General features: G+C 38.0%; 1 protein-coding gene across 3 annotated transcripts in view; it reads left to right on the plus strand.

Annotated features, from left to right (window-relative positions):
* Window positions 1-19,371, plus strand: part of WWC3 (WWC family member 3) — a 100,094-nt gene that overhangs the window by 69,770 nt on the left and 10,953 nt on the right. For 2 of the 3 annotated variants that reach the window (XM_082772486.1, XM_082772484.1), the window contains exons 9-15: window positions 1,304-1,546; window positions 4,795-4,884; window positions 6,040-6,614; window positions 12,543-12,663; window positions 13,391-13,465; window positions 14,466-14,552; window positions 17,033-17,225. In XM_082772486.1, the coding sequence (XP_082628612.1) occupies window positions 1,304-1,546; window positions 4,795-4,884; window positions 6,040-6,614; window positions 12,543-12,663; window positions 13,391-13,465; window positions 14,466-14,552; window positions 17,033-17,225 (1,384 nt within the window). The remainder of the gene's footprint in view (window positions 1-1,303; window positions 1,547-4,794; window positions 4,885-6,039; window positions 6,615-12,542; window positions 12,664-13,390; window positions 13,466-14,465; window positions 14,553-17,032; window positions 17,226-19,371) is intronic. The other variant, XM_082772485.1, reaches the window with a different exon arrangement.

A 19,371-nucleotide genomic window follows, 5' to 3' on the forward strand; every position in this document is an offset into this window, starting at 1 on the left:
TTACCCTTGGGAATATGTTACCATACTGTGGTATATTTGTTACGTGCTTTTCACCTTGTTTATTATTTTCTTTTTTTTTTTATCAAATATTTTGAAAAAATGATTACTTAAAAAAAAATAAATAAATCAAAGAATGGGAGCATATCCCACTTATATGGTTGGTTTTAAATACACTTTTTTTTTTTTTAAAGGGCATTGTTTTTTTAAGGGCAGTAATCTTTTATTGTGCACTGAACTTTGAACATTGCCATTGCAAAGTGAAGATGTAACTAAGGTGTACAGTTTAGTTTCTTACAAATGTTCAGAAATCAGAAAGCTAGATTTTCTCTTATGTACTTTTCATTTTAACTGTAAGCTTTTAAAGTGCCTAAATTGATAATTGTAAGAGAAGCATAAAAACCAAACAGTAACAGAGTGTTCTCCCTGTTATGCTAATACAACTTTTGATTTTGCCAAAAGAAACATTTGTGAAATTTCTAGCTTTAGGGGTTTGTGCAGTGTTTATTTAAAGTTCAAAATTTCTTTTTAGCAGAATGGTTTCTCACAATGTCAACTGTGGAATCACAAAACACTGATAGTTGTAAGAATGTAGTGGTTCAGTGTATTGAGACATAAAAGCTCCTTTTGGCTATATATCCTACTACTACAAAAAAATGAAGTTAGCATGTTTAACTACTTGATTTGATGATGGATTCATATGAAGCCACATGTATTTTGCAAACAGTAAATCTTTTTTTTTTTTTTTTCCAGACCTGTTTTTGTTTTACTTGCCAGCTAATATGTTCTTAAACCCTTATTGTCAGCTGGGACATGCTTCTCTGTTGAGGTGCGACACAAAAATACAGAATTTTTCAAAGACAAATAGTTTCCTATTTCTCAACCTCTCACTGCATTTCTCAAATCCCTGATTAAGATCTGATAGTGGAAGAATGAAGAATGAAATGATGTTCAGCTTCGTCATCTTGTCCAGGCAGCAAACTCAGGAGCTCTAAAATATCAGTTGTTTTTCTATAAAATGAGCAAGCTGTGAAGACAAATACTGTTCACGTGATAAATGTAGTGTAGTTCTCACACAGCTACACATTTATGAATATTTGCTCTTCTTTGTGTTTAAAATAAACAAACCAAGAAACATGTCAAACCCAGAGACAAATAAAGCCTCCTGAAGACCCCTAATTTTTTGTTTCAAAGTTTAAGTGAAGGTCACTGATGTTCACTGATGTTACCTTATGATATTTTTCTTCTTGCTTGTCTTTACCTTTGTCTCTTCTGCATTTTGAAATATATTTATTCTCTTTTAAAGAGTTTCAAATATACAGCAGCAACTGGCCTTGCTAGATAACGAATCATGGCCAGGGATGGCTGAAGCGGACAGGGACCGTCTTCAGCTCATCAAAGAGAAGGAGGCTCTTCTTCAGGAGCTGCAGCTCATCAGTCAGCAGAGACGATCCCCAGAAGACATTGCACGTTTGGAGGAAGAAAAAAGACGTTTGGAGGATGAAATTCAACGGGCTCGAGCAACCTCTGCTCATGGAGCCACTGAAAGGTTTGGGAACTTAAATCATTTTCTTAGCTTCTGTACTGTACTACTATAGGTGTAGCATCTAAAGGAAGAACAGGGAATTTCACTAGGTTTAATAAACAAACAAAGTTACTAATTGGCTTTCAGTAAAGGAGTTGTTTGCTCCTGACGTTCCCTTCATTCATCTGAATTGTGTGAAAGAAGAGATCAGAATAGTCACATCAGATATGTGATGTGTCTGAGTGATGTTGTCTGATAAGAGAGTTGAATAACAGCACCTGGGTAGTAAAGGATTTTTCTGTTATTTTGCAGTGGAGGGATAGTCATTTCCAAAAGCAGCAGAACAAAGATCCTTCCCTATATTTGCTTTCTGCCTTAGAACAGGAAAGTTAAAGGATTAACTTTTATACCACCTTTTGCATGTAATTTTTCCTTTTACTTTGCAGTGTGAGCACACCCCAATTCTGGCAATACAGTAAACTGAGTCATTCTTGAAAATATAATTCAAATGTCAAACTGTGTGTAAGAACAAACAAAGGAATAGAAACACTGTAGCAGAAACACTGTGTTTATTTCAAAATTAGTTTTTCTTCTAGAAACGGACAAGAATTCTTAATATGTTCTTTTTACAATAGGCTACTTCTAGTGAAAACGTGAAACTGCTAGCTCTTTTTTCCAAAACTTCTCTTACGTAAATGATACAGAGATGATAATCTAGAAATGTCAGCTTCAAAATTTATAGAAAAATTATTTATGACCTCTTAAAACTAATTTTCATTATTTCATTTATATTTTATTTATTTATTTTATGGCAGAACAGTGCTTTTGTCCACTGCATGAAAAAATACCTTTTTTTCTTGCTATTCTTTCTCATTCTGAAGCAGACTGAGGCATGAATTAATGGTAAAAAGCCAGGCTTGACACATGAGGGAAAACTATGTGAACCAGAATCGATGTGATCCATATAAAGGTTAATATTTACACAATTAAGAAACTTTTAAAAAGATTTGGAAGTGCCTTCCATGTACAAACTTTGGGAACTTTGGTTCCTTTGAAAAGGCTTACTTTAGATGGTAAATTCAGGTAATAAAAACAGAAAATTCACAGCCAGCGTACAGTTCAGTGTTGTGTATTTTGCAATTTTTGCAATATTGTTACACGGGCTTTCCAGCTTAAACTGACAGAGAAGGGAGTTCGCTTTACACTGCAGTGTAGTAAGTTTTATTTGTTGTTTTTGGGCTCTCATGTTAGGTAGTGCATACTATGTTGGCAAGAAGGCCAAGCTATTTTTCCATGTAGTTCATGCTGTGGAAACCAGCATTCCAGTGTGATACTTGATATTTCAAATGCTAGCAAAAAGTTGAGTTGAAGTTAGAATAATGTTTAAGGGCACTCTATTTTTGTATAACAAATTGGAGGAAAGCTTAACTATTAGTAAACCTAATTTATTTGTTTAGTTTAGGCTGAGGAATAACCAAAACCATTCCCAGATCTGCTTTTCTATTTCTACTTTCTCCAAATTCACAAACTACAAAGAAGTTTCCTGTTTAAACGATGACCAATTTTGTTCTGGTACTGAGTTTTAAATGCACTGTGTTGTGAGGGTTGATCAAAACTAACTCAAAATCTGTATGACAAAGGTCTTTGTTTGTTGGTTTGCTTTAAGACAGCCTTAGTTCCCGCACCTTCAATGCAGGTGCTCACCTCGCAGCATTACTGCCTGTGGAGTGAAGGTTCCTGCGTTTGTTTTTTGAAGTAGATCTTTCCCCCGCAAGAATTTGAATCAGTGGAGTTACTTGCATCCCTTTGTCTTTTACTGTTAGCTTCAAAGGTTCCTGCATGCAGTGCCTTTATCACCTGAGTTTACAGAACTGCAGCTTTCCTTGCACCACTTGATTAACCCGGTCTACAATGCACAAAAAAAGGAGAAATGCTTTGATGTCGTGCACACTTTGGTGTGCAGCTTCTGCTGTGTGGTTGCAGTGAGGGGAACCTCCCCAGAGGGCGGTGGGGGTAGCTGGAGCACAGCGCTGCAGTCCCTTGCCAACATGTGAATTAATGGAGTTGGAGGCCAAGGAAATTGAGAGATTTATGTTTTCACTGTTAACAAAGACGTATTTTTTCATATCTTAACCATCCACAGTTTATTGAAACTAATGTTGCCAGTTTGTTTTATCCAAAAGGGCTCCCTTTTATTTATATTTTTCTATCCTGACCATTAACATGTTGAATTCTAGCAGCTGCCTGCAGTAGGGGAAGGTCTGATGCACTGATCTTAAATAAGTTTGATCTGCTTTCTCCAGACTGTCTGTCAGAATCCCTATTTCTAACCATCTTGTGAACACAGAGCTAGAGAAATAACTTCCCTGCTCCAAATGTTCAAAAATATAGCACGAAACAGATTACTACCCTGATTTTATGTTGAAATTTAGTGATTGGGCTTGGAAGAATAAAGCACCAGGAATGCCTGTAATTCTAGATTCAGGGAAAGTGTAAGTGTGTTATCAGAAGAATGTATTCTTCAAAGTTTTAATAATCTCAAAGTAGAGCATTGAAGATATCTTACAGGCATTTGAGACTGACAGCATTATAGATATGTTCCCTTCTGTGTTGGGGCGGTGGTGCTGGGTAATTCAGCTACTTGTTATTAGAATGTGCAAAAAATAAGTTTCAGTGAGAGATTTCTGCCATAGCTTAGTATTCAGAATGCTATATTGTCTCCTAAATACAGTGCTATGTAAACATATGCGAATCAGATAGAATTAGACCCTAAAGCTTACTTTTATGATAACTGCTTAACAACTATTCTCCAAAATTTTTCTTTTTATCTTTGAAATTTGGAAGCTTGGATAATAGGGCTATTTTTTGTTTTCCTCCCAGGGCAACTAGTCATAGTAGGTTTCTGTATTTCACTGGCACAATCGCATTGATACAAGGAAAGAAAAATCTTGTCAAGTTTAATGCTTTTACCTAGGACTTTTTATGATTTTGACAATAGCTGTTGTGTATTTACAACATCGTGACTCTTATACTGTGCCTCAATTACTTTTCTTGTCTGGGAATTCTGCTAGTCTCAGTTCCTGTGTTCTTGCTGGAATTTCCATTGCTGCGTATGAGCTGTGTAAATTAAAACTTTTCATTAAACAGTGAAACTTCTTTTTGTATTCTAAGCTGCAATGCAATGGCATTTTTCTGTACTTGGAAAGCTCCTAGCACTTCTTGAGTACTGCTGTAATAAAGAAAAATACTAATATGTATCTGTTTAATTATAGGATACTGTTACAGGAAAAGAGAAATTGTTTGCTTATGCAACTAGAAGAAGCTACACGTTTAACCTCATATTTACACTCCCAGTTAAAAAGGTAAGTTGTGCAAAAGGAACAGGTTTTGAAGTTTAACTGCAGCAGAGAAGAATGTTAGTAATGTAAGTTTTACCTTTTAATACTTTTGGTGTATGTGTGCCAAGTAAATTGAATTTTACTAAGTGTACTGTTTGATCTGTGGAATGTGATGATTTGGATGGAGTTCTGTAAAGTGTTAGTAATGGCTATTTGGGCTAGATTATTCCATATATTTGGGTATTTTATTTTATACGTTCACTTATTTTACAAAAAGGAGATACCTAGTTGAGGAACACTGTAAAATTGTTATAGTTTTACTTTATATGTAGATAACATTCTTTTAAGTTCTGTGGGGTTTAGTATCCTGATACCTTTTCTAAAGGAAGGGTTTTTGATCCCTGGTGAGATGACAGAATTTTGCCATTTAAATATGAGAACGTGCTAAGACCCACATAGAAGCCCAGAATGTTTTGCATATTCACACTCGCAGCTGCCTTTTTTGGTGCAGCTCTCGGGGATTCCTCAGCTCAACACCATGCCGACATCAAAAGCTCAGTTCCTGCTGTGCCTCGCTTCATCTCTGTCCATCACTTATGCTGTCTTCTCCCTAGCCATCTGAGAATGGTAGAAGGAACTGAAATGGGATTCATACTGAAGTTGTTTTTATTTTGCGCTTGAAAAAACTGTAAGGATGAGACTTGTGCAGCACTTTTTTTGTTCTGTTAGTGCTGTCTTTCCAAATCCCTTCTTGCTGCTTCTCCCTGATACCTCTGTGATCCATCACTAATACCAATTCAGGCTGGATCATGGTAATCTACTATTCCTGGCTTTATTTTGGGTCCACTGATCCAAACCCTCCTCTGTCCTCTTTTCTGCCGCATTATGGCTGGTTGCAAGTTGAGGGAAGGAGTAGACCTGTCCTGTTGCTCTCTTTGTCTTCAGGCACATGGCCCTGATTTGGTTGTCACTTGCACTGTTCCAGTCACGTCTGTGCTTGAGACTAGGGCAAGAAACATGAGTTAGACCCTAAACTGCCAAAACATTTCCCAGTGCCATGTGCTGAATGAATGTAAAACTGCTGATGTTAACTGGGATGATGTTTCATGTCCACGCTGGTGTTTCTGACAGTATTTGAATGGACCTTTTTTTGTTTCCTTTTCCTTTTGCCTGCCATAGTCTCTCAGCGAGCACCCTCACAATGTCCTCTGGCAGCAGCAGGGGTTCCCTGGCCTCCAGCCGAGGTTCCCTGGCCTCCAGCAGAGGCTCCCTCAGCTCGGTCAGCTTCACGGACATCTACGGCCTCCCGCAGTACGACAAGTCAGACAGCGTTACAGACTACGGGCAGCATTTGCGCTTCGACATCATTCCCTTTGAGTCTCTGACGAAGGACATGCCGTACGCTGATCCCATCGGACACTCGAATTTCAATAAGCAGCGGAGGTCTCTGGATACCCCGCAGTCCCTGGCATCCCTGTCCTCACGGTCCTCCTTGTCATCGTTGTCCCCTCCGAGCTCGCCTCTGGACACACCATTTCTCTCCGCTTCTCGAGATTCTCCACTGGCTCAGATGTCAGAAGGTTTTGAGGAGATGGCAAGCATAGGAGCCCTGGAAATGCTCAGGGCTCAGTCTGCAGCACTGGGTGACGATGATACGCAAGGAACAAGTTCATCTCAGATGTCTGCTTACGCTGTGGACAGCGAAGGGGTGCGAGAAATGGGCCCACAGCTGACTGCTGTGCAGCCTAGTGGAGGTGAGTTGCTGGACATGATTCTTTTGTCACTTTGTCATAGAAGATAGCACACAAATCTAATGGTACCACCACAGTAGAGATTGTTTCTCAGTTTCGTTTTACTTACATCGGTTAAAAATTGCATGGTGGATGTTATATCTTTAAAAAGAAGATGTGAACCTCCTTTGATGCCCCCTAAAATGAAACAAAACCAACAAAAAAAGTGTTGATTTAGGGCAGAGGTGAGAGTAGAGAAGTCTTTGCAAATAGATTTTAAAGCAGTGGTGAATCGGGCAGAAGAAAGGGAATGGAAAATGAACTTTCTGTTGGTCTTGGTCAGGAATTAGTAAAACCGCACACGGTTTAATCACTTGTGAGGCCCTGTTTCTGCTCATGTTGCCATTATTCTGTTAATTTCAAGCAATGCAAAACCAGTTGATGGGTTTCATTAAATAAAGAAAAATGTGCTGGGGTGGGCAGAAGGTGATGATGCAGCTGTGATAGTGCTTGAAGGCTGTTTGGCTCTGTGCTGGATTCACGCCCACCCTGATACCAGATTTGTGTCAGTGAGCTCTGCGATGGAGCAGAAACCACAGTGGCACGGCAGTGTTGAATTCATGATGGGCTACGCTCATGAGTCAGTGCTTCAGTAACTGAGAACCATTTTTTGCTGTGGGTATGTGAGGAGCTAGGCATCCACTTGAGTGATTTGTTTTTGTTTTCATCATCTCTGAACCTGTTCTCAGTGATCACAGAGGAGCTGCCTCAGTTAACCACAGCACACACTGTTAGTTTTCTTTTTGTGCTTCAATGTGAAGTGGATGCACTTACTTCAGCTTGCAGTGGTGGAAGCTTCTGAGACTCTGTAGATGAGAGTGTTGGGATTTTGAACATGAGAGATCAAAAGCGGAAACAGAAACCTTAAAAAATAATAATAAAATTATTTTTCTGTTTTAATCAATCAGTTGAAGAAAGAGCTGATGTAAAATGAAAAGGAATACTCTTTCCTTGTAATATTTTTTTTATGTTGGCATACTTGCATTTCTAATAGAACCATTACAGTAGAGAAAGGCTTTTATAGGATATTTTAATATTGAATGTTGTAATTCACATCCCATGTCTGTATCCATAGTTTTGTGTTAGCAAATGCACATAATACTACACTCAGGGATTGGAGCATCAGGGTTAATATGAAATGTAAGCAGGGAATATATCGTCTTACTACATCTTGTTTGTCAAGAGATAATGAAAAGGAACATTGACACAAAAAAAAAAAAAAAAAGGAACATAAAGGATAACACAAAAAAAGGAACATAAGGAAAAAGTTTCAGCTATTTATAAGAAAAATGTCCCTGCCGTGCTAACAAGCCTGTATTGTTCAAGCAGCATTCGAGCGTAGACTTACCTATTTTCCTTAACGCAACTAACACTGCCAGAAGATACTGCTGCAGAATTCACATTTACTAGACATAAACACGTCTTGGTCCCATATTGCAGTATTCTGACCAAAATAAACAGAATTCCAGAGACCAGCATGTAAGTTTGTGCTTAAATTAGTGCCGTGGAGAGGCTTCCTGAGGCTTTCTTTAAACCTCAGATCAGACCACAGCATGTCTTCACCCATTGTGGTAAGTGAAAACTATGTTAGTAGTTCATTTATAGTTCGTGTGTGTTTCCTAGAAGTGAAGGCCTGATCTGTTGGCCTTGGGAGCAATAGGATAAAGGTCAAGGTCCTCTTTCTGTTTTCCTTTTCTCTATTTTCTGTAATGTTTTTGTGTATTTCAGGTTTTTCTAAACATGCCTGTGATACCTCTTTGTCACTACTGTGGTGTCCAGGTTCAGCTCCTATTTCAGGGTTTACAACTTTTCTCTGCGTACAACATAGAGTGCTTTCTGCTGCTTTTTGAGTGTGTGATTGAAAGGTAGCCAGTCGGTCTTTTTGGAGGTTCTCTTTTTTAAATATTTGTCTTTTAAAACAATTGCTTAGGAAAAATCCATTCAACCATTTTGGTTTTTGGCAGGAATTATGACTACTTTGAGCTTGGCGTTCCCTAGTTGGTGGGCTTGCAGTTATAAAGTAATTGTTTGCAAGAACCAATTGAACGTTTCAAAGTTACTTTGGTTTTCTACTGTTGAAAAATTTGATGAAGCATCAAACTCACATGCCACTTTGTGAACCCCCAGGTATTTTGGGGGGTTTTGGTTTTCACTAAATTACTATGCTGTATGCTTTGTTGCTGCCACCCTATGGTCTGGTAGCATAATGCAACACTGGAAAACCAGTAAGTGTCAACTCAGACAAATTTTTCACCAGTTCCTCTGTCAAATAAAATAGGCAATTTTGCAATTTCTGAGGGTCCCAAGGGTAATGCTCAGTACATTGCATATACCTTGCACTGAAGTAGTACTCAAGCATGTTCAAGAGTTCTCCAGGAACTGTATTTCTGATGTTCACTTGCTGATCTGCTGTTTTCTTGTTTTGCACCTCTTTTGGGGACATGTTATAAATTTTGTTAGGATGTGTGAATGGAGGGAAGATGCCTGAGGGGTTACATCCATTGTCCTTGCAAAGTGGGAGGAAACATGTTAAGATAACATTGGACTCTACAATCTCTCTGTATTTTCTTCTCTGTCCTAAAATAATCATTTGAATGTTAAGTTTCCTTTAATGCCTAAATAATCTCGTTTGCAAAATATTGTCGTGGATCTAAAAGATGATTGATCACTGTGTGCTTTTCATTTTGTCTTGTTTCTCATGCGGCACAACAGAAAAATGCACTGTAAGTGAACCTGAAATTACTTATTGTGCTGGTTTTGCTTGTAATTCCCAGTGTGTTTTTGTGTGTGAAGTGTTTCTTTTCTGAGTTGCATGTGAAGGAAAAAGGAGATGTTGCTACATTTGGTTTTGTTTGATACAGTGCTGTATCTGTTTAATCATTATGGCATAATTAATTTTTTGCTATGTCAACTAAACAATATATTCATGGCTGCAGTTAAATACGTGGAAAAAGTTTTCTGCAAGCTTCAGCTTTATTACATCATTGTAATGCCTGACCGCATCATGGTAGGTAAGGTCTGTTTGTGGCTCTGATTTAGTTTTTATGAGAGTGTTTGACTCTTGTATTAGTGCATTTTGAGCTGACATGCAGTATTTGTAGTCTCCTACGCCTGTGAAACATGCTTGAGATTTATTCATGTGTTTTTTCGCTAATGAAATACTGGACACCAAAATTTCCTTTTGAAGTTCACATTTTGAACTCATGACAGCTGAGAAAATTCTTTTCATCAGGCCTGTTTTATGTTTGTCAGGCTTTGGCACCTAGTAGTTCTGGAAATTCAAATCCATATGTTTTGTTCACTGATTTGAAAGGTAATTGTCTATTTTAGAAACTTTATTTTTAAGCAAGTCTTCAGCTTCTTGCATTAGATGGTCCCTAATTGTGGTAAATCTTGCTCTGTTTAAACTGAAGTCTGATGCTGCTTCTCTTTCTTTACAAATTCTTCTTGCTGATTCCTTCGTCTAGTCAAGCCATGTTCTGGCGTTTGCATCTCTCCTGAGCTCTGTGGGATTGTCCAGATGTTATCAGATGCTTCCCTGGCCTGCAGGCAGTGGCCAAATCATTGTCATGTTCCAACAGAGCTGTAACACGTCAGTTTTTCATGACATTGTGTTGGTGCGTCACGACAGTTTTTCTTTCCAGGCAAATTGGGAACATCAGCCTCCAAAGGAGAGAGCCTGTAAGGTCCACTCATACTACAACCTACTCTTTCATCTCTTACATCTGTGCAAAGTGTTCATATAGCAGGGTGAGCCAAAGGCTTATTTATGAAAAGAAGTCATCCTAGTGTAATTTGGTGCAATTAGGGCAACAAATGTAGACGGACCTGCGTATAAAAATTATACATTTTGTCAGCCTTTCTCCAGTGATGCAAAGTGATTGGGGAAACTCTTCCATACTCATAACTGTCCTTACAGAGCACTAGTTTTCATTCTGCTTAACTGGCAGTAACAGCAGTCATGGAGGTTGGCTCACCAAATGAAAAGTTTTTTCAAAAAAAAATTAAAGCCACCACTTTGCACAAATGCTGTGGAGGAGAGTATGGTTCAAATGCAGTCTTCTGGTTTTCCGTGTTAGTTGCAACTTGGTTCTCATTTGTGGGGAGGATGACGTGAATTATATGGCACAGTGGCACATGCTAGACAATTAAAATGGGATTATGGGAGGGTGAAGGAAGGGATGGCTCTTTCTCCAGATACAGAATCAAATACAGGTTGGGATGTTCTAGTCATCAGATAGCTGTCCTGCAGAACTAAAGATGGCTAAATCCATTGCTGAATTTGGAGGGGAGGGCCATAGGGCTGCATATTGATCCAGAAGCACAGAGAACTGGCTCTGCAGACATCCAGGAGTCTCAGCTTCAAACAGGGCCCAGTGACTGTTTTGAACATCTTCTGGGGCTTTGTGCTGCTGGTGGCCCGATAGAAGGATCCTATCTCAAGCTAGTGTAGGACTGCCGGGCTCAGAGCATCCTGCCTGGCAGGCCTGCTGTAGGTTACAGCCAAACGCTCCTATTGACAGCAGCAGCACAGATGTGTTGATCTGAGGGATTTTTATCAAGCTTCAAGGCCTGACGTGCTGCCTGCCTGGCGCTCATGTGGGAGGTGAGGCACAACCCATGCAGAGTGAGGGCTCGCTGTCCATCCCTCAGCTGGTCCCTGCAGGTGGGGCTCAGGCTGCATGCTGGCACTGTGCTGAAGGAAACTTGCTGGTCAGGTGGCAGAGTTTGGGTGCTTAAAATGCCTTAAGATAATACGTAACAGAGGTACTTGAATTGTTACTGAGAGTAAGACACCTCTTGTCCGTAGTGGTAGTAAGCTGGAAACATCAGCATATGCCTGCTTCTAGTGTGATGTGCACCGCACTGCTGTCACTCCAAACGCAGTCTGCTAAAACTTCAAGTACTTCTAGGATGTCTGTTTGAGATCATGAGCCTGGGTAGAAGTAAATGTGATGCTTTCTCCACTTCTGAAGTGTTTCCTCTTTGTCGTTGCTTTTCTGCTTGGAGGACAAACATTAAGCCTAAGCAAAAGAGGGTGAAAAGGAAAAGACACTGCCCTTCCCTAAGTCCATTTAATGTTTCTCTCTAGGATGTGAAAGAATTAAAGTCGACCTTTCATCAAGGTGTTGAAATCTTACTTGTGCAGTTCTTAAGAGTTATCACTTGTGCACATACCTTGAAGAATTTGTACCTTCTATACCTGCTTACATTTGCAAAATGTGATGTGTAATACCACTTAGCACATGAAAGGGATTGAAGCCCTGTTAATGGTGTTGCTGGTGGTTCAGGGAAAAGGTGTAAAAGGGGGTTGACTACTCCTTCCCACTGCCAAAGTTATTCAAAAATATTAAAGAATTTGAAAAAACAGCAGTCATTGAGATGGAAAGTGCCTCTCAGGCTGTAAATAAAAGCTGCTATTATGAGATGGTATAAACAGTATGCTTTGAAACTTCATATTAGGAAGCCAACAACAACAAAACCTTACTTTGTTATCTGATAACTTCTTAAAAGAATTAGTCTCTGTTTATTTTAAAACTATTGTATGTTTAGTAGGTAAATCTTAGAAGTTTAGGATGCCATGTGTACATATGCTGAATTAACATAAATGTTCTTCCCAGGAGTGATTATTCCACTAGAAGAGCACTGTAATAACAATGAGATTGGCTTATGTCATAGAGAAATTAGCCACAAACTTCCTTCCTTAATTCTTCCACAGAAAATCTCTGGTCCATTGTATCCTAGTCTTTTAATTTAAAGTCAGATGACAAAGCGATGCACTGCATTTGTTCCAACTTTTTTGGGACTCGTTTTGATATTATAAATGTTTCTTATTTAGTTGTTAAGAGATTACTTTGAGCTGATATTGTCTCTCCTTTTTCTCCATGATAGCTGTAACTCTGCGAGGAGACAGTGGTCGAAGATCGGAGAGGAGAGCCAGGCGAGTTTCAGCATGTCTCTCAGATCATTCACTGGCTAGTGACAGTGGCGTGTTTGAAGCTTTAAGCAAAAGGTCAGGTGTATAAATGCTTAGTAAGCTGGAAATATTCCTGTTCTGCCACACGGTCTGAAAGAATTGACTGTAAATTTCTGAATATGCTTTCAAAATAGATGATTCCAAGTATAATAAGAATATTAGATTGTACATATTAGACAAAAGAAGCTTTTTACATGCAGTTCCACTGTCATCCTCACAGTTGTCCCTTTCACTTCATTTTCTCTAATATTTTAGCACCCAATACTTCTCCCTTGAAAGAGTTTTCTCATTTGTTAGTTGTAAATCAGTATTTTTATTTCAACCATCTATAACAAAATAAAAATATACTGAGTAGGACATAGAGTTCTGGGAAGCATATGATTAAAAGTGTAAGTTTTCCTATGATGAAAGGAAAAAAGATATGAATTGCTGAAAATCTAAACATGCATAGGTTGGACAAGTTGTTGAAGGAGGGTAAAGATATATTATTTTATACAGTTCTAAATTAGTAAGCAGTAACTGGGAAGAAGTTAAGGTGTTGATGATTCTAAAGAGAAACTAACATAAGCATTTTGAAAGTGTTATTCTAAAAGCTTAATTTCTTAAATTGCTGCTTCTGTTCTGTGTGTTTTTAAATAGGTATCTCAGTCCCTCCTGTACCAAACAGTTGCTTATATCCACAGATCACAGAATAAACGTTGATTTCATTATGTTCTAACAGCATAGGGCATCATGTAGTTTACAGTACTTTCTGTTTGTGCAGGAATGAAGATATGGAAGAGCCTGTTTATGTTGATATTGCCAGTAATGAAGATCCACAAATACATGTTGGATTTCTGTAAGTAGTGCTACTTTACTTTATCCATGTCAATTCAACAGACATTGCTCACTAGTTTTCTTCGTTCTGGTTTTAAACTTCTTAATAAACTGGACCACTGGGTAGCTTTAAGAAGCTTTTGAACTGAAAGCCAAAGTCTAGTGGATGTACAGGATAGTCAACATGCCACTTCCTGCTGGGGATGTGTCCCAACCACTGTTCATTTGGTGTCCTTTAAATGCTGGCTGGTGAAAGGACTTTTGTTACTTCTTTCAGTAGCATTTTCATTGTGAGTATGGTTGTAGGGATACATCTCAATGTGTGAGATCTGACATTTTCCAGATAAATGAGGATCTGGAAGAAGAGAAGGTGAAGAGAGATAAAAATAAAGCTCCCAAATACAGCTTTGAAATCCTGTGCCTAGGACAAACTATTGTTAGTAGTGGGAGTACTGCGTGGAAGAGCAGATTATAGCAGTGCAAGACAGGTTTTCCTGGCTTAGACAGACCTCCAGAATCTTCTCTACCCTTGGGAAAAAATAATTCCCAAGGCTGCTGGCAGTTTTCAAATTTCAACCAGTTGTGATAGTTCTAGTTCAAAATCCATACTGGTACGGAAGATAAGAATATAAATATGTTTTTTTATTTTCATTAATCCAATGCAGACTGACTGGCTTAGTGTAACTGATATGTCACTCACATACGTATGCTTCTGGTATAAGTGTTTAAAACACGGAATCTATTTTATAAAACTTCACTATGAAGAGTCACACTAGGGAATATCTTATTGAATTGAATAATGTTTAATTCCCATAGTTGTGATAAATTTGTTACTTTAGCTAATCTTTTATGGTTCTGAGTGTGGTATCTTTAAATGCTTTTGATTCAAACTGATTTCTGTTAGAGCTTCATTTAACTGAAAAAGGTGCTTTTGCTTTCTTAAAATCTTCCGAATCTTTCACCTGTATTTCTTAGGGAAAGTATTGATACTTGGTGACTAACACCAGAAATTTATTTTCCAGGCATGACAGTGGAAGCGAATGTCTCTTAGTCCATGTATTACAGCTGAAGAACTTCACTAGCCTAGTTGTTAAAGAAAACTGCAAAATGTAAGCATACTTTACACCAAAAGTCTGATCATTGCTTATCTTGTGCAGTAATCTTAAGTGCTATAAATTTGTTTACTTCATGCAAAATTAAGCCATTACTCAGGTGTAAGCTAGCATGTTCTAGTTTACATGGGGAAAGGGTTCATTTTGTGGACACAAGGCGTCCTTTTAAAAGAACCTCTCTCTGTCCTAGTTAGTGGTCAGGTAGCAAATGTAGTCTCTAATGACACATCTTCTTGTGTTGATTATGTACAGGAAAAATTGTTCAAAAACATAAAAATCATTCTTCTATTACTGCATGCCTTCTGGCCAAGGAAAATAAACAATGGTTTGCTTTATTCCAGGAATATTATTTCCTGTAAAACTCCTCTACAGGTTATCTGTGATGTATCCCAGAATAAGCTTAGTGTTACTTTCTTAAATAGCTAATGTAACATACATAGTAATCAGTAAGAAAAAAAAGTTTTTTTGACAAAAAAAATGCTTTTATCTTTTTATATTTATTTATAATAATAAATATCAAAATAGGACATCTGCAAGTTTTTGTGGCTGTGCCAATTCTCCTTGAGTATCTATGAAACACCTTCCAAAATAATTTTAACATAACAACTAGCTGAGAATCAGTACAAACAACTATATTATTTTTTTTTTAACTTCTGGCTGCCTGTTGTAATGCTTCAAATTCCATATCGCATTATGTAGAATATTGTTTTGTTTGTTTAGTGGTTCTTAAACAGTGGCAATGTTGCTGTAAAATGCAGTCCGATGTAGTCATACGTGTCTTAATAGATTTTAAAGAAATATGAAAATTGTTGATCTTTATCTCAGAGAAGTTGTTTGAAAACTGGAAAATGGAGGTGTGGCAATATTGTTGTGTTGTAAAATAGCCCACTAAGTGAGAGCTGTTCAACTAATGTGCATTTTGCTGAATGAGTTGTTCTTTGTTCAGAAAGTTGACCTTGCAAACCCTGCAAACCTCTAGTGGAACCTTTTCATGTAGGTCAGTGCATTAGTGGCAGGCTTTTGATTTGTTTTCTATATTGGTACAAGGGCATCCTAGAGAGAAAAAAATGTGAGTAGTGCTCAACCATGTTTCCTTGTGATTAGAAAAAAAAAAAAAGTAATCTAAAGAAAAGCAAATGGAAAAGAATGACTCCAGAGGGTTCATTGGACACTTGTCATCAAGGCAACCAAGCCTCTAAGTGACACTAAAAAAGGCACTTCTGTTCCTTCTCAGTTAGCTGCTTAGGCTGGAATCTAGAAATTGTGTGGCTGCAGGGTAAATCAGTTACTTGACTGATTTGAAAAAAAAAAAAATAATAAAAGTTAATTTTGGCAAGACTAGAAGAAGGTTTTAGCTGGTTTAATGAGTTCCTCCATGCTTCTGTATGTTCACTGAATCTGAATTACTGGGGTGGCACTGGGAAGGCTACCTGCAGCAGGTGGTGAGCAGAGCAGCTGGATCACTCCCTTTTTACAGCATGGGCCAGTTTAGCTAACTGGTGCTCCATGCTCAGTGCTATGACTCCATCATACTGAGCTCTTCCAGATGTCCTCTAACCACTTCCTTGTCTGCCACTGTCATCCTGTCTCTTGTGGTGGCATAGGAGTTCAAGCAGTGGTGTCACTGAATCACGGTGAGCCTCTGAGCTGGATTTTTTTTTTTTTTTTAAACAATGAGCTGTTTTTTTCTAGGTTAGCTTTTTAACCCAGATGAGTTTTCTAGCCTGGTTCACAATGCAGTTGCATGAACTGGCACAAGGGAAGATATAGCAAGAGATGTGGTATTGCAGGGGCTGGGCAGACTGTCAAAACAGGCAGAACGTAGAAGCACTTCTTCAAGTAGGTATGTTCCCTTCTGTCAGGTTAAAATGGTTGTGGATTTTGATTTTGGCTTGGAGTCTAAAATGAGATGGCATCAGATGTATATATTTTTTTACGATGGCAAATCTTAAAAAATCTTAATCTTTCTTTGCCGTCCTTTTGTGCTGAATTTCTCAAGGGAGGGGGCGAGGGGGTTAAAGGGGCTTAGTGGATGTAGGGAAGAAATGGAGGGGCAATTCAGTTGCTTAAACATTGGCATATGTTTCCACTTGAAATGTCATAGCATAGCACCTGGCCTCCAGCTGCTGCTGCTCAAGAAGGCTGTAGTTCTCCCGTAGATTCTATGTCATACTTGCAAGCCCCATGCAGATGCCTTAGATACCTCAGGGCATCTCAAGTGGCACTTGGTGCCTGTGCTTAAGCACCAACTTAGAAAAAAGTTGGTTTTAGTTAGACAAAATGGGGTTTCCAAATCAGTTTTGCTCTTCTGTGTTAAGAATACAAAGCAAATTCCTGTAGCAAAAAGATCCCGAAGTAGATCCTTAATACAGAAGTTACACTGATGATTTTGCTTAGCTTAACTTTCAGAAGTGAGAAGTACCTGAAGATAGCTTTCTTTGTCTGAACTATGCTATTTGTCTGTTTTGCTGTTCCAGTCATGTGAGAGTTTATTTGCCACCGCTTGAGTCAGGCACACCGACCACTTACTGCTCTAGAGCTTTGGAATTCCAAACTCCGTTAATATTTAATGAAGTTTTCAGAATCCCTGTGCATTCAAGTGTTTTGAAATTAAAATCACTGCAGCTGTATATCTGCTCAGTTGACCATCAGCAACAAGAAGAACTACTGGTAAGTGGCCCTTTGGTCCTTTTTTTTATTATTTATTTATTTATTTATTTATTTTTAAAAGCTTCGTGATATGGGAAATAAAGATTTGGAAGTAATTAGCAAAATTACCAGAGGTTGATAATTGGAGCATTTTAAGCAGCATTGAAAGTACCGTTATCTGTGCTATTAATATAACTGTTACATTGCAGAGCCATATTTAAAACTGATACAATATTTATATTAATTGCTGTGGGATTTAGTAGATAAGGAGTGTTTTTAATGCATTTTTTAAAAAAACAAATTTCTGCTTTGGGGAAAGCTGAAAAATCTGCAGTTGCTAAATGTTGGTGCAAGAGGAACACATTGAAAAAGTTAAATGTTTTCCCAAAGACAGATTTCAGGCTACAGTGTGCTCAAGACTTCTGTTTCTGCATGGCACTATAATGCATGCGCAATGAGTCTGTATCTGCAAAACAATTTTCTAATAAAAAAGATAGCCCATTGTTGCTGTGGTTTGAGAAGACTAAACTTGCAGAGTAATAGTGATCCAGGCTAACTTCTGTTATTTTATTTTAAACTGTTTGAGGCATCTAATGTAGATGCATTCAAATAGGTATAACATTGCTTAAATAGGTTACATGTTAACCATGTTAACTTTAGATGTGTTAAATGTCAACTTTGTTTATTTTCAAATGTAAATATGCTTAAATTAATCTACATTGGGTCTGATATTCTGAAGTCATTGGGCTGGCATTTTAGTGAGGGGTTTGAATGGGCTAGTTAATTTTTTTAAAGCCTGTAGACATAGTTAAGAGGTACAAGCAGCTCAGTGTCATCCTAGACAATGGATAAGAGGTGTTTATTTGAACAAAACTGGTCAAGAATGCATGTTAGTTAGTTACCTTTCAAACTAGATAGCATGTTAGATAAACAGTGGCCTTAATGTTGACAGAAGTAGACCCAAGGGCTTGTCCACAGCTGGATGTTTGGTCATTTTTACTGCTGCAACCTAATTAAGGAGAAAGCATCTCAAGAATGGCCTGGATATATTGGTATAAAATGCTTTATATTGGTTCCTCTGAGAGGCTAAGTAGCCGTTTCAGTGTAAAGCATCTGTATATTGACACAAGCACATCTAAGTTTAGGATGCTTTTATTTTAACTGCTGCTACTGAATTAGCAAAAAATGATAGGCTTTCAGAACATCTTCAGGAATTTTTTATCCTTTATAATCTCAGCGTACTTTTGTCAGAAATATCTGTCTACAGTAGTAGGTAACATATACTTAAGGATAAGGTAACAGTACTACTCAAAAAGAGAGAAACAGTGCCATGGACCTTCAGGTGAGCGCATTGAAGTCTATATTTAAATATGCTGCTTGTTGCCCTCTTGCTGTAAGTTGAAAAATAAGCATATTATTGAATTAAGAAATCATTTATTTGGAACTGCTGTTACGGCCTCTGTAATTGTCTTTCAAAATCTCTTTCCGCAATTTTTTCCGTCTGTTTGATTGAATGTTTTTGAAGTTTTTGATGACCAATTTCTTTTAATTAGATTATGCCAATATATAGCTTTCCTAAATGCAGGGGTCAGGCTGGAGTGTATCCTAAGTTAAACAAATGACTGTATATAACAGCGAAGAAGAAAAAATGAAGATATATTCTGGCAAATAGTTCTATACTTCACTTACATAGGGAAGTAAATCTACTGAACTCATGTGTCTTTCAGTTCCCTCAATCCACATATGCCCTGCCTTGATGAAAGATCCTACTAGTTTACTATAGCTTTTCAAACCTGGTTCTTTAAGTTGGCGTATTACTTCCCTGGTGGCCTCATCAATGTTGAGATAAAGGAGTTGTTATTTTCCACAATTAGCATATATTGCTCGTGTTAAAACTTCAAAGAAATGCCTTTTCTTGCAATAACATGGCTTTGCAGTTTTACACCATTTCTGGTCTTTTGTGGCCTTGACCAACCTGTTACTCCCCAGGTCTTAATTTGAACTCCTCTTCAGTGTAATATTTGTTTTTTAGCATTTTGTCTTTTTATTTTAGAACATCTGTCCCATTTTTCAACACCATATAAAATTCTCATAAATTTTACAGTCCCCCTGTTAGACATCACTAAGAGATTTGTAAATGCTTTTACTGTTCTGCCATCCAAGCTGT

Source organism: Aythya marila (assembly GCF_965140915.1).
Source record: "Aythya marila genome assembly, chromosome: 1".
NCBI classification, from domain to species: Eukaryota; Metazoa; Chordata; class Aves; order Anseriformes; family Anatidae; genus Aythya; species Aythya marila.